Source organism: Drosophila innubila, chromosome X, assembly GCF_004354385.1.
Source record: "Drosophila innubila isolate TH190305 chromosome X, UK_Dinn_1.0, whole genome shotgun sequence".
Taxonomy (NCBI): domain Eukaryota; kingdom Metazoa; phylum Arthropoda; class Insecta; order Diptera; family Drosophilidae; genus Drosophila; species Drosophila innubila.
In genome coordinates, this window is record NC_047626.1 from 8,881,712 (window position 1) to 8,897,825 (window position 16,114).

General features: G+C 32.4%; 2 protein-coding genes across 4 annotated transcripts in view; both read right to left on the reverse strand.

The window, feature by feature from the left end:
• The window catches only part of LOC117791061 (neurobeachin), a 250,661-nt gene that overhangs the window by 176,228 nt on the left and 58,319 nt on the right, over positions 1–16,114 (reverse strand). The window lies entirely within an intron of this gene.
• Positions 14,476–15,026, reverse strand: LOC117791155 (proteasomal ubiquitin receptor ADRM1 homolog). The gene has a single exon (XM_034630830.1). It carries the CDS (start codon positions 14,936–14,938, stop codon positions 14,510–14,512), a length of 429 nt encoding a protein of 142 aa, XP_034486721.1. The 5' UTR covers positions 14,939–15,026; the 3' UTR covers positions 14,476–14,509.

The following is a 16,114-nucleotide window of genomic DNA, read 5'->3' on the forward strand; positions in this document are numbered from 1 at the left end:
TGAAATGTTTATAATTTGTTAAAGTTAAAATCTTCTGTATAATAAAGTCATTTAAAAACTGTACTGTCTTATGCAATTTTTAGCTAAAACCAGTTGCGAATTATAAACGAAAATTGTTTAAACTGTGCTCTGTTCTATGTTTGTGGTTTGTATGGCATGTAACTTTTATTTGAAATAAAAAATGTGTGACTTTTGAGACAAGTTGGACATTTAATCGACCCTCGCTTGGTTAGAGTCAAGGCGTCGTGCTGTTGGCCTCACATTGACAAAAGCATTCACCGTCTCGGTAGTTGGGTCTGTGTTCCCATTCTCACTCTCATTCTCCAACTCATTCTCGTTTTCGTTCTCGTTCTTGGTTTCAAGTTGGTTACTAACTTGGCCGGCTTATGCTTTCAAGCACACGCATTCAATTCGCTTGCCATTCAGCGCAAATTTTGCGACAGCTCAAGAGAAAGAGACAGAAACAGAGAAAGAGACAGAGAGAGAGAGAGAGAGCAGGTAGGGAGACATATATCATAAATTTTTAAGTCAGCCCCCACGATGTTAGCGACAAGCGAACGTTGGCTGAAGTGGGAAATCAAATGTTTGTAATTAAAATTAAATATTCTATTAAAGGATCAAAACTGTAAGGCTAAAAGCATGCAGTCAGCCGGTAAACAGCAATCAAAAGCAAATGTAAGTACACCTATACATACCACACATACACACACACTTAGCTATTTATTGCTACAGTCTGTCTAACAACTCGGGATTTATATCATAACACAAATGTTTAATTAAGAAACTAAAGTCAGTGTGTAAACCAAATATAAGTAAGTATCTTAGCATTAATAACAAAATTTCAAGTCATTTACCATATTTGAAATTTGGAATTTTACATTTAGGTGTAGGGTTGTTGGGTGTTTTAGTGTATGGCTGTTGGTTGCTCAAATTTTGTGGGCTATTTCAAGAGGCTTCCAAATTGACATCCATCGCTCTGAAGCGTGAAAATGTCAAGTGCTTCAACCAGCATTGAGTTTGGCATCCGCAAACACTTTGGCAACTCTGGCAATCTGCCAAAATTTTGTTAGTTTGTCAATCTTCAGTCACAGTCCAAGTCAATTCCTAGCCTAAGCAAATATTGAGACGAAATATTGATATCTTGCAACAAATGTCAATTAATAATTGAAATTGTACAATCGAAAATGTTCCTTTCGACGGCACTGTTGAATTGCCAAAATAATAATAAATAATTATGCCAAAGATGTGGGAATTCTTCAAACAATTAATACCTTGAAGTCAGGTATTGTTTTTAAATTACTCATATTTAATTAAATACTGCAAAGTTTGTTCAAGGTACAAATAATATATTGTACATGAGAATAGAATTAATAAACAAATACATCAAAGAGATTACTGAGAAAGTTTTTCAGAGTGAATTTAGACAAGTTGAATGAAAAAAGATTTTATTTAATCGCAAAACATATTTTTATCTGTGATTTAATAAAGCCAATCTCAACTTAAATACATGTCAACCGATTTATTATTATTACTTTAATGTGCTGTTTTTAATCAACAGTTTGACATAAATTACTGTTGACAAACAATTGATGAGTCGTTTTTTTTTGCCTTCGTTCATTTATTGATATCATTATATTTCCATTAGCTTAATAAGTCGTTAAACAAACAAATTTAATTTCAACACATTATCAATTATTATAATTTCCCTATTTTTAACTGTACTAATATCAATTTCGATTTGCAAGTTCCAAACAAACAGTTAGATATGCAATTGTGCAATTGTTTAAAAAAAAAAGCTTAAACGAACAGCTTGACAGCCGCTTCAATTGGTTGCATAAAAAAATTGGTTTGCATAAAATGCCAACAACAAAAAAATTAATTAAATAGAAATAGAAAAAACATTTATTCAATCCATTAATACCATATAGCACTTGGCTAACGAAGTCCAAATGCTCTGTAATAAACGTTGACTTTTAAAATAAAAAAAATATGTATAAATTAATATAATCCCACTTTAATTCTGAGTCTCATTTTATTGCAATAAAATCTACAAATAGTCTTAAGAAAAAAAAAACAGGTACTCTTTTTAATGCAGATAAAACCTTTTTGCATACTTGCTAATTAAATGGCGCATTATTTAATTGAATAAGTGTATTATGGTAATTATATGCAATATGAAATTATATAAATGTGTATAAATATTTTTCTCTTTGCATTTTTATTGAAAACATTTGCTGATAATTTGCGCTCGACAAATAAAACGTGATAAATATGCATAATTTAAACAGGCAACCAAAAATTTAATGCAATCGCAAATGTTTATACAAGATGTGAGTGTTTACAGAAGAGGCTCCTTTGATTATCTGATAAATTGATTTTGAATTGAAATAATTTTTTGGTTTGGTTTCTCTGTTTTGTCGTTTCTAATTATTTCAATTTACATTTGATTGAAGGCTTCGATTTACCCATCAATTGCAATTGTGTTCAACGTTTTTTCAATGATAAGTTGACTGACTGAGTGATTGGCAATCAGTGCTGCACAGCCCAAAGCGTTTGAGTTCGCCTTAATTTGGTGGAAAATGCACAAAAAAACAGGGTTAAAAAAATTCATGTTTTTCATGTGGGTTTTATTCAATTTTATTTTTTTACTGACTGATTTTATAAGATCTTTGTACAAATGAAATCGACAAGGAATAAATACATCAAATTGTCATCGACAATTTAGTTTTCTGTAGCTTACCATGTCCAGAATATATTAACTCTTTAATAAAAAATACATATATTTCAGCTGAAATTGTATGCAGTGTTGTCAGTTGCTCTTACAATAAATAACTAATTTTTTATTAATATTTTTGAATTGAAATTGAAAATATGTGTTTGTCTGTTATATGATCAACTTGTGTTTATTTTTGTATATAATTATAAAAAAAACAAGGTCTTCCGTGATAAATAAAAAATGTTATGGTATGGTAATATACATATAATGTACAATTAAGCCTGATATGGTGTCACTTGCTCAACTTTCAACTAATTGACTTGTGTGCGCTGAAGAATATTTATATTGGTTCGGCTTTTGGTCTCAGATTGCAATGCCAAAGACTTTCAGAGCATTGCACTCCAGCCAGACGGCAAATTGTGACCTGTGACATGCACACCCACACACACACACACACACACACACAGAGACAAACACAAACACAAATTCTCTTTTCTGCGTCCTGTATGCTGTCACTAACTGTCCGTTTGTCTTTCCATCTGTCTGTTTGTTTGTTTGTTTGTTTGTTTGTTTTCGCTTATTTTTATTGCCACGCATCCTTTTTATGTCCTGCTGTGATTTCAACTGCCGTCGCCGTCGTCATCATCGTCGTTGTCGACGACCTCGCTCCATTTGGCCAAACCCGCTGTTTGCATTGCCAACCGCACTGCTTTGTCCCATTGCCACGCCCTCATTCTCGTTCTCATCCTCATCCTCAACTACAAACTCATACTCATACTCCTACTCAGACTCATACTCAAACCAAGCAACTGCAATTTCACGTTGATTTTCAGCGCTCTTTGGGCACCGAGCCGTATCCGAGGCTCGTGTCCGTGTCCGTGTCCGTGTCCATGTCCGTGTCCGGGTCTAGGGCCATATCCTGCTCCTCTCGCACTCTCCGTGTGTTGTCCGGCAATGTCCTCACATAAATATGAAATTTATTAGTAAATGTTGTATATCCTTTTGTGCGTGTCAATTCCGGCTTGGATTGCATTTCAGCTCTGCTCATTTTCAGCAACAATAATAACAACAACGACAACCCTATACGAAACCCTGGACATCATCAGCATTATTATCGCAGCGCGTCGCTTCGTTCTGGCTACTATTTTAATTTGTTAAATGCACTTGTGTCATGTTCATTTGCCGAGCACCATCATGTGGAGACAGATGATCCCTTTGCTTCCCGCACTATGCAACACTGTGCTTAACCCCAGAATGCCCGGCAATTAAATTAAGCAAAAGGTTGCACAAAAGATTGCAATTATGACATGAGTTCGATGCAAATGAAGCTGAAAATTACTTTATTCAATTTATAAATACATGAAAGAATATTATTGTTTGCTTTTGATTTCTTAGCTCAACTTTGAGTGACATTAATTAACTTGCGATATAAATATAAAGTACACAAAAAATAGCTTAACGATAGTTCAATTCATATATAAATAATAAGAAATCGATGGTAATAAATGCTGTCATTAACTGAATTTATTATATTGCTTGTCGACTACACCTAGGAATTTATTATGAATTATTTTTCGAGAATTGTTTAAAAGCCTTTCACATTTTTTGTTTACTCTTTTATTTATTTTTAGGGTTAAGCTGCATACCAGCTACACTCGGTTGGCCTATTTGTCAGCATTTATTTTCCTCTTTGTCCCACTTTCATATACCCCTGTCATCTGTCATCTCTTTCGCTCTCGCTCGGCTTTTTTTGTTGTGTTCGAGGCTTGTTTGGTGGCCGTTATAAGCCATAATCCAGAATGCCGTGAAATATGGAATCAACTTTTATGTCGACTCAATGGCGACAACACAAACAACAACAACAACCAAAACAACCACAACAACAATAACAGTAACAGTAAATTTTTGGCAAATGTTTCGTTTGTTCATTTAAAACTTTAATTAATTATGTATATCAATTTCATTTCTCAGTTGAGTGTTGTGAAAACTAGCGTTGCCAAATTGCAATTGTTTGTTAGCATAAGCATTTGTTTTTGGCTTTTGAATTGTATTAGTGCTAGTATATGTGTATATACCCTGTTCTTAATTTAATTTGTCTCTAAGTGTATACCATCAAGTTGTTTAAAAAATTCCCTGACTTGAAAAAAATTGAATATCTCATTCACATTCATCGTCAACATAAGAAATCTTAAAAGTAGACTGTCTTTAATACTTTTCTTTTTGTCTTCTCAATAACAAAATAACTTCAAAATAGAGTAGCAAAACTATCAAAAATTATTACTGAAAATATAGCAATATACCAAAGCATTAAATAATATTTGATCAATTTCAAAGCAATTTTGCCTCTAAAAAAATCTTTTAATGTGAAATTTCTAATATGAATATTTCTAATTTTAAGCTTTTATTTTTTCTTTAAGCTATTTTTTTTAATATAATAAAAATTAGAAATATTCATGACTCACTAGGTTACACCAAAAGAAAATTAATCAAAACATATCTTTCTATTTAGATATCAATTAAAATGAATGTTTTTTTTTATGGGGTATCTCTCTATTTTTGTGAGTGTCCGTTGTGTGTGGACAACTTTTCTGTGGCGCCTTGAAATGGCTGATGAAAACTGAAAACTGGAAAACTGAAGACTGCGACACAAAAACTAAGCAAAAATTTATTCATTGCGTCAGAAGCTAAAACTAAAGCAGAAGCAGCGTCAGCAACTGAGTTAACTTTTGTTTGATTCTTTTCATTTTGTGGTTTTTTTTATGTAATTTTTTGTATGGAGAGAGTTCACTTTTCGGCTGCTTATCTGCAATCGAGGGGTGAAAAGGGCAAAACCATTTTATTATAGTACATTTTCACATGCCACTCGGTTTCATATTCGTTTTTCTTTTGTTTTTCCAGTTTTTTTTTTTTTTTTGCACTTTGCGCTATTATTTGATTTTTATTCGAGTTTTGCGCCCAGACACCCTGAATTATTATACGAGGCGCAATGCTTAAATGTGAACTAGGCCAGCCAGGATACGGATGCGGATACGTTTATGGCCCGGGAATAGAAATAGCCGCAATGGCGGCCAGAAGGACGCCAAGCCAAATACATTTTTGTTGGCAACTGTCGACTATTGCATACATTTCGGCGCCTGCAATGACAGATCTGCCTAGTGGAAAATTTACAGTGCACATATCTGGCAAATCTTTATACATATATCTCTCCTCCTTTTTTCCTCTCTTTCTCTGTGTAATTTTGCCTTTTCCACCTGCCTCCATCTCTCTTTTTTTGTGTTTTTGTGTGTGTGATTATTGCTTTTGTATTGGGCTCTTGTACAGGACATGCTTGCGGCTAGTAACGTTTCCTTTATTCCACAATGTCAAGTCCACTGCTCTTTCTCCCCCACTCCGTTATTTTCCTCATGTGTATGTCTTTAAAGATGGCGCACTTCCGCTTACCGGATACTACATTTAATATCCGATTTTATATGTGCACCCAGAGATATATGCTCTGAAATTTCAATATTTACATTTATGTCAAATATGAAATTAATCAAACTAAAATGTGTGCAATTTCATTATAAAATAAATATGAATATAGATTTAGTATTGCATTTAATTAATTTTTATGTATTTCATAGTTAATATATAATATTTTGGTTAGTGCAGACAAGCTAGAAACTATTCAAAAAATTCTAAATTAAATATGAAAACTATTGGAATTAAACAAAATAAAAGTTTAAAATTATTTGATTATAATGAAAAATAACAAAATTAAAATATGATTTTTAAGGATCTTTTTTTGTTGAACTTCAATAAAATAAAAAAGTCAAAAGAAATATATATTGTTAGAACACAAGTTAATTAACTATTACGAATTTTTTCAAAGATATATAAGTTAACTACTTAATAATTTTATTTTGCTTTTTATTTAATTGTCTGTTTCATTTTAGATTCATATTAGCTATGTATTAAGTATGATTTCTTAAATAAATTCAATTGTTATGCTTTTAATTTTAACATGTTTTCTATTAAAATGAAAATGAATGATTTTCTCTGGGTGTATCTAGTGCAAAGTATTTATATACAGTCCAACTGATTGCTTAATCCATACGTCTAATGTATTTGAGTTTGAGTTTCGAAATTGTGTACAGCTGTGGTCAGCTCAACAGTTTTGTCCCATTGTCCTTTGACGCAGCTAAGCTCTTTGGTTTCCCCCAACGCACTTGACATTGACAATTATGACACGTGCTTAGCTTGTGCGTCTGTAAGTGTGTGTGTGTGTGTGTGTGCACTGTACAGCCTTTGTGAGTGTGTGTGTGTGTGTTGTTTGTTTGTTTGGTTGGCCGTATTTAAGGTTCCCTTGCCTTAAGCTGTGTTAAATCTCTATTGACCTAAGCTTAAATATGATTTAAGCAGCAGCTCTTCAGTTTGCCAAAGTCACGCTCATCCGTCTGACATTAGTTGTTGGCAACAACGCGACTCACTGTCATTTATGTCAGTCAGTCAGTATAAATATATATAAATACAAATTCTTTTGCAATTGTTCATTGTTCTGTAATCGTAATTGAATAGGTATCTACATTTATTTTTCTATGTCATAATAATGTTTATTCACTGTCTTTATACTTTTTTCTTTCTACTATTATAATTTTTCTTTCACCCTTCATTCTCACTTTCGTAAACGTTTTACGGGCAGCTTAAATAAATTCATTTATTCTAATTAAATTCTTTCTTGTTTTTGTCTCATTTTATACTCACTCACTTCGTTTTCTTTATTGACTAATTTATATTCCTATTTTTTCGTATTTTCTTCTTCTACTCTCTTTCCGTTTTTTTGATTTGTTCCTATCTATTTTTTCTCCTCATCTCTTTTAAATTAATTTTCTTTCTTATTTTTCTCTTCTTAACAAACTTCTACAATTTTTTATTTGCTATCTAACATTTTCTATTGCCACACTATTTATCTATAAGTATTATCTTTGTTTTTTTTCTCCTTCTCCATTTTTCATTCTCTGGAAACATTTATAATATGAAAACCTTAAATGTTTACACCAAAATTTCGCCTAAGTAAAATCTTATTATTATTATTTTATTTTATTTCAGGTCGTTGAGTTATCACACATTTCAAAAATAAATAAAAACATCTCTCGTTACATTCTAACACAAAACTGTTTTTTTTTTTGCAATTCAAACGCTTGGCAATTAACCCAAGGGCGACGCAGAAAAACAAAGAGAGAGAGAGGAAGACAGAAATAGAAAGAGAGAGAGAGAGAGAGAGAGAGAGAGAGAGAGACAGACAGAGGGCAGCAGGTGTGTTTGGCTTGAAAGCAGGGCCAAGCCTTTTGGCCAAAAGTTTTATTTGCACTGCCTGTGTATGCGTATGGAAATTCACTTTGAGCCTCGAGAGCCTGCTGAGTGCAACGAGAGAAGCAACAGCAGCAACAACAACAACAATATCAAATAAAAACTTGCTAAATGTGTGTGTGCGTGTGTGTTTGTGTGTTTGTGTGTGTTTATACGTGTGCATGTTATGTGTAGTTAAGACGCTTTTTACCTCACCTTTGACTACAAAAAATGCCAACAATTTGTTGGACTTGTGTTGCTGTTGCTGCTGTTGATAATCAAGCTCAAAAACAGAGCAAACTACTTTTGTACCAATTGTATGTAATGCGTGATGCCGGCAAGCAGCAATTGGACAGTTAAAGCAGTGGCAAAGAAACAGAAAGATAGAGCGAGAGAGCGAGAGCGAGAGAGAGACAGAGAGAACTGGCAGCAGTGAGAAGTACAGATGTAATGGCAAATTTTTGAAATTAGTATGCAACACGCATAGCAGCAACAACAGCAACAACGGCAACAACAGCATCAAAAGGGGGCAAATGTTAGGGTTGTGGGCGTGCTGTGGTGTGTTAAGGAGTCGTGTCAACATAGTTACCTATACACCCACACACACACACATACACACACATTCACAAAGCACTATGGAAAGAATTCTCTTTTTTCCGAATTAAACTAAGAAAAAAAATACTTTTTTTCAACGTCAGAAGATAAGAAATTTTACTAGAAAATGAAACTAAAACAAAAATAATCCGAAAAGCCCGCTTGGTAAACTTTAAATACATTTAAATAGTGAACTATGTATATTTATATAAATATATAATTTTTTTAAATTAATAAGTATGTTTAGCATATTTATTTGAATTGAAATTGATTGTGCTGTCCACATAATTGTTCTAGAAGATTGTCAACTCAAATTTAAAAATTTTTAATCAACACTTTATTTTCAATAGTGTTATAAACTGAGTTCAAACATGAAATGCTTTAAGCATTACAGCGAAATAATTTCTTATAAAACTGTATATATTTATAAGATAATTTTTGCGCACTACTAGTGAATTTTTTGTTTTTTTTTTTTTTCATTTAACTATTTTATAAAAAATTTTGACTTTGTTTTAATGTTTCAAAAACAGCAGAAACTTATTTTAAATATGTTGGCTTAAGATACTCAGTGCAAATATAAATAGATACGAAAAGATTCCCATTTTTAATAGTAAACTAATTTAATAAATGACATTTTTGTTTTTTTTTTTAACAAGGGCGAATTTTTGAAACTTTCTATGGGAGCTATATAATATATTATATATATTTTTATTTGTCCAATTTGGAATACTTTAAAAAAAAAGTGTTTTAATCATTATATCCCAACAAGACTGCAAAATTATGATGTTTAAATATAAACACAATACAGAAACCAACACCAAAAATGTTTGTCTTGTTTTAGAAGCTGTTAATTAATTTCTAAAAAAAATTAAGCAAATTGCCCATAGTGCAGAGCTAAACATTGTTATTGCTGCTGCTGCTGCTGATGCTGCTGCTGTTGTACGTAGCATCAATAACCGGCATATTTAAGCTGCTTGCAACCCCCTTTATCGTTGGCTGGTTTTAAGTAATTTTAATAGCAGTTCTTCTGGTATATTTCTGGTATGTACGCAGAGTATTAAGCACGAATGTGTAACATAGAAATAGCAGTTGTTGTTGCTTTTACTGTTGCTGTTTTCGTTGCCATTGGCCTTTAACGCAGCCACATAATATTAGCTGATGCTAAAGCTGCAAGCTTGTTGGTTAATACCAACTTAGCAAATTGCCCCGTTTGAGGGAATATCCATCCCATTCCCGGAATTCATAACCACGACAGTGGGAGAGAATGTAAGAGAATTTGCGAGAGCACGTAAAGCGAAAAGCAATTGAAATGAGAGTGAGAAAGTACTTTAAATGAAAGTGTTGTTCTTAAGCAGCTAATCAGCAAAAGTTGCCAAGTTCATCTTAAACACTTGCTGTAATCAAATAGCAAATACTAAGAATTTCATAAAATCTAAACAAAGAACGGGATATGAAGTGGCATATTATGAAAGTGACTGTAATTAAGCTTGTTACTTACGAGTAATTAAGTAAATTGCATACAGTAGTTAATGAAAGCACGAGTTGTATAAAGTGGATAATATTTGATAAGGTATATGTTTGAAATAATAACAAAATATAAAGCTCAATCGATCTGGAAATATTGAAACTAAAAAACCACTGATAAGTTTAAGTTATAAGTCGGCCTGATTCTAATAATATAACAGATATTCTTTGACAAACGTGTATCGAAGTGAACCTTTTAGCATTCAAAGCTACTTTTAATCTTTTTATGTTGGTTAAGCAAACGATAAACACTCTCAAAACACTCTCAAAACCTTAAACAATCAAGTATGTATATAAATTTAGAATCAATATTCAAACAATCGACAAAGAATAATCGAGCAACAATTAAAAAAATTGTTAACAAATTTTTAATAAATGTTAAAAACTGTCTGTCAATAAAGAAAAATGTTTGAGCAATCTATCGAGAAATTTTTGTCAATGTATCTCAAAATTATAATTTAAGCTTCATTTTTTGTATGATAATTATTATCAGCAATTATTATGATAATTATGTTATGTTCTACATAAATACTATAACAAACTCTATTATTCAACGCAATTTTAAATAACAATTTATTCTTGTTTTAAACTAAAGCTTTATTTATTATTTATATTTTATTATGAATCGACAATTAAACTTCAACAAAATATTTTTATGCTTTATTAAATTAAATAATTACCAAAATTCCCAAGCGAGTAAAGTATATTAATTAAATATTCAGAACATTTCTTCATAAAGAAATTCAAAAAAATACAATTACCACATTTAATAAGAATACTTAATTTTTCGAGCAATAAATTCAAGGCATTCGACTTGCCATAAAAACTTGTCGAACTAGTTGCCAAACAACATAACATCAAGTCATAAAAAAAGGAGATAAAAAAAAGAAGAACCCACAACTGGTTCAATTGGTTCCAAAAGTGAACTATAAAAAACATAAAAATCGTTCACGAATTTCAATTAGAGAGCTCAGTGAGCAATTGCCAAAGTTTTCAAACACTATTGAAAATGCTGCAACTCATTGGCAAAGGAAGGACTCGGAACTCAAACTGATTCTTGTGGGCGTGGCACTGCTATTCAACTGGGTTAAAATTGCCATTTTTTTTTTTTTTTTTTTTTTTGGTTGGCTTTTGGCCAAAACAAAACGGAGCAAATCTCTTGCTCGCTCACATGCTGCAGAAATTTTTGTTGGCCATAAAGTTATTGCCATTCTGGCAACGAGCGAACTGTGTCCGAATGCATCAGAGTATGCCAAAGGGTCTAACGACACCAATACATGCAAGGCACACACATATAAACACACACACACACACAAACACACACCTAATCAAGTAAATTACAACTAATAATGCGTTTGCATTTGGCCAAGTTGTAAATGGCTGTGAAACGCCCTCGGGTACGACACTTACATATATGACAACAACTCTGAGTGTGTATCTGTGTGAGTGTGTTTCTGTGTGTGTGTAGCTGTGTGTGTGTGTGTGTGCCTTTGACCCGAAACAATCACAACAAGTGCAACAACAACCACTTTTCAGAAACTCAAGCGTTTTCATTATGCAACAATTTAGTTGTGCAATTTTTGTGTGTGCTTTTGATACCCTGTAAGTACATGAACAGGCTGTGCGTGTTGGCACTCAACTGTCAACTTATATTTATTAATTGTGCTTCACTGTTTACCGAGTATCATAGTCAAACATACCAATATCTAATACTTTTGGCATGCTCAAAAAATACCCTGTAAATACTTATTGTAACTATTTATGTTACTGTCTATTTTGAAAATTTTTAATAATATTCGCTGTAAATATTCGTGCTGTGGCAACTTAATACTCAATACTTATAATTTAATAAACTGAATCTCCATTATTTTGCATTTATTTTTTATAGGGTATTTTTTTCGTTGTTTAACACTGTTTTATTTGTTTTTCATAGTCTACTTTTTGGCATGCACGAAATTTTTTTCTGTGCGCTGCGTTCGCATTTTCCCAGCACTTTAGACATTTTTTATCGCTCTGAACAAGCACCCACTCCCTTCCCCACCACATTCGCCAGTGAGTCATCCTTCCACTCACTTAGTTTCATTTGGGCACAAAAACAACAAACAAACAACTGATAAAAAACATACCAACAAGTAAAACAAAACCCAAGAAAAAAAAAAACAAAATTGAAAGCAAAGCGCAAAAAGCGTCCACAAATGATGCAAAGGAAAAGAGAGAAAAAAAACATAATATTTTGCTGCTGTCGCATGCCTAGCAATGCAACCCCCTTCCCCTCCCCCACATTTCCCCACTCCATTCTTTCCTCTCATCTCGATACCCGACCCAATAGCTTACTTGCACTTTACAACTATTTTTTAGCAAATTTCTTTAGTTTTCGTAGAGGGTATACAAATTTTACCAAGAAAAGTAATACAGAAGAAGAAAATAATATGTCTTTACTTCTGACATAAAACACATTTATAATAACTGCATTTAATCTTAATTAGTCTCCCTTTTAATTTGGTGTATAAAATCTTCGCAACAATAATATCAAAATGTGGACAAATCTAAGTGGAAATTTATCCTAATTTAAATGTTCGATTGTCCTCAGGCTTACTTTTATAATGGCTAATGAAAAGTTCTTTTAAAACTTCACCCACAGGTGGAAATTAATACTAAAGCTACTGCTTAAAAACAGACAAGTTTTTCGATTGACAAAAAAATCAACAAACAATATTAAATTACGAATTGAAAGAGTAATTTAAATTTAATTAAACTCAAATTGCTTCGAAATCGTCTCAAGGGTATCAAGTTCTCGGTTCTGCTTTGTTCAAATTTCTTATTTTCCCTTTTTGTTCATTTTTTTTCTTTGCTTGGTGTCGTTTGGTGTCTTTTATATCAATTTTAAGTATTTTTTTATTTTTTAGTCTTTCACGTCTTGTGCTCGAGTTGTCGTCTAACTTATGCCATCTCATTTATCTTCGTAACTTCTTTTGGCATTTTTTTTGTTCTTTATTTTTATTTTTTTTTTTTTGTTTGCCAACAATAATGGTAGAAAGAGATGAGGGGCATACAGATACGTTGAGGCAGTTATTGCATTTTTTTGCTGGCGTTACATAGTTTTAAGCGTCGCATCACAATCGAAATGCATCACTGAACAAGACGATTTATTTCTGCTATTTATTTTTTTTTTTTTGTCCTCATGTATTGGCATTTTCTTATAACGTTGCTTCTTTCAAAAGATCTGCAAGTCTAGTCAAGTGGAGGAAAAAGTTTTTGCATCAGTTTTTTTTTTTTTTGGCTATTTTTTTGACAATGCAGTTTTTAGTTATCTTAGATACTGGTCGATCAATAAACTCAGGTAAATAGCCAAATATTGATAAAAATTTACATTCCACAAGGAAATCCATTTGAAGTTTGTGAACAATCGTCAAGAAAATAGTATGGATAAAAATGGACAGTGATGGAAGTTATTAAATCTTCTAATTTTGATGTTTTATTAAAAAGAGTTGAGCTTTCGATTTTTTATGAAAATCGATTTAATTAAATTCGATCGATCGGCAACAAAAAAATAATCGAGTAAAAGTGTTTAATTTTTATATTAACTTTTGAATATTTTAAATTAATAGATTCATTATAATTCATCATCATAGCTTTTTATGTCTCGTCCTAAACTGTCTAATCTGCACTCCCAATAACAATTAGAAAAAATCTATAAAAAATGGCTGCTGTTATCGATTATTCAATCTCAATAAAGTTTCAATTGAATAAATTACTTAACACTTTGAGTATTTAATCTATATTTAAAGTAAACATGGTAATTTGCCTTCACTAATTTAATTTCAAATTCAGGTGATTACATTTTTTTTAAACTATTTAACGATTAACTATTTAAAATCTATTCACCATGGCTGCTGTTATCGATAATTCAATATCAATAAAGTTTCATTTGAATAAATTACTTAACAATATTTTGAGTATTTAAGCTATATGTAATGAAAACATTGGAATTTGCCTTCACTATTGAATTTGATCTTCAGGTGATTTAATTTATTTGAAACTATTTAACGATTACCTATTTAAAATCTTTTAACCATGGCTGCTGTTATCGATAATTCAATCTCAATAAAGAGTCATTTGGGTGATTCAGGTGATTCAATTTCATATTCAGGTGATTTAATTTATTTGAAACTATTTAACGATTGACTAATTAAAATCTATTAAATATGGCTGCTGTTATCGATAATTTAATCTCAATAAAGTTTCATTTGAATAATTACTTAACAACATTTTGAGTATTTAAGATATATTTAAAGAAAACATAGGAGTTTGCCTTTACTATTGAATTTGATCTTCAGGTGATTTAACTTATTTGAAACTATTTAACGATTGCACATTTGTCGCGATCTCATCGTCCGAATCGGTGTTAGCCTTGAGCAGCTCATTGACACGGGCACAAAGATCATCGTCCAAATCGAATCGTGGATCTTGCATCCAGAAAAACATGCGATTTGACGAGCGTCGAAATTTGAGGACATAAATGCGACCCGTTTTACAGGATTCGACACGTCGAAACTCAAGGCTGCCGGGCAAGGCCAAAATGTCCAGCTCAATCTTGTTCGCCTTACGATCCTTCCAGCAGAAATGCAGGCTCTCGTCCCGATCCCGATAGAGATATAGAAGACCCTTGCGTTCATCCGGCTCAACCATTGTGGCACCTTGGATCATGCGGCCGGCCTTGAACTCGACAAGATTGACATTGCCAACTGGATGATTGTGCCGTTTAACGTTGGTCATGTGACTTGAGTGTATATATATATATATATATATTTATGTATGTGTGTGTGTGTGTGTGTGTGTTACTTGCAATTTGGCTTTGATTGAAATCAAAATCGAAAATCAAAATTGAGAAAATATATAACAAATGACAGAATTCAAAGGCGCTTGCTTTGAGTGTAGCTACTGGAACAGTTCAAATATCAATTAGAAACACATGTGCATGTGTGTGCGAGTGTGTGTGTGTGTGTGTTTTCAGAGTTTATAGCATACTTCTGGGCCACCTTCGACTGCAATTGACCTTTAATTGCGCACTTAAAAGCACATAAAAACGTGGCCAGCACATGCCAGGACATGGCCAGCATATGTACAATACAAAGCCACTTTCAATACGTATCTGTGTATAACTGTGTGTCTGTGTGTATGTGTGTATGTGTGTGCAGAAGGAGGGCGTGTCTCGGCTCGTAAGTGTGGCCAGCTTAGCCGTGCACAATTAAATTAAAGTGATGACTTATATGGCTTAACGTGCATCGAATGAAATTGCCCAGCTAAAGACAAAGAAGCGGAAAGAGACAGAGACAATAATAAAGTGCAAGAGAGAGCAAGGTAAACAGCAAGTAAACAAGACAGCGATAGACAGAAAAAAAAACACTGGACGCACTCAAGCGCGGAAAAAAAAAAACAATGACAAAGTCCAGCAACTGACTATTTCAATGTGCTATCATGCTATCGATAATTGTGTGTGTACTTATATCGATATGCTAGTTGTACATGCTCATCAAAATTCATCACTAATTCTTAACCCGAATCGTCCTGAGCAACTATTTTTCGAGTTTCTTTATAAAACTTTCAGGACAAATAAATTTGAGCTCGCTGATAACACAATAAATTCGAGTAGCTTAACTTAAGAAAATCTATAACAATACATTACACAATTTGTCGGCGAGAACTTAACTTAAAGCAAAAACTTTATTTCATTTATAAATTAAGAATTCATGATACGCATGGCATAAACGTGTCAAAAAAATTATGTAAGGCTTAAAATATATGATTTCTTAAAGAAAATAACCAAAGTTAAAGAAAAAATTGTACATGAAAAACAACCGTTTTTATCTATCACTCAATGATATACTCATAAAACTAACATCATAAGTTAGATTCTTTCTTTTATTTAATAATTTTATAGGCATACGAATT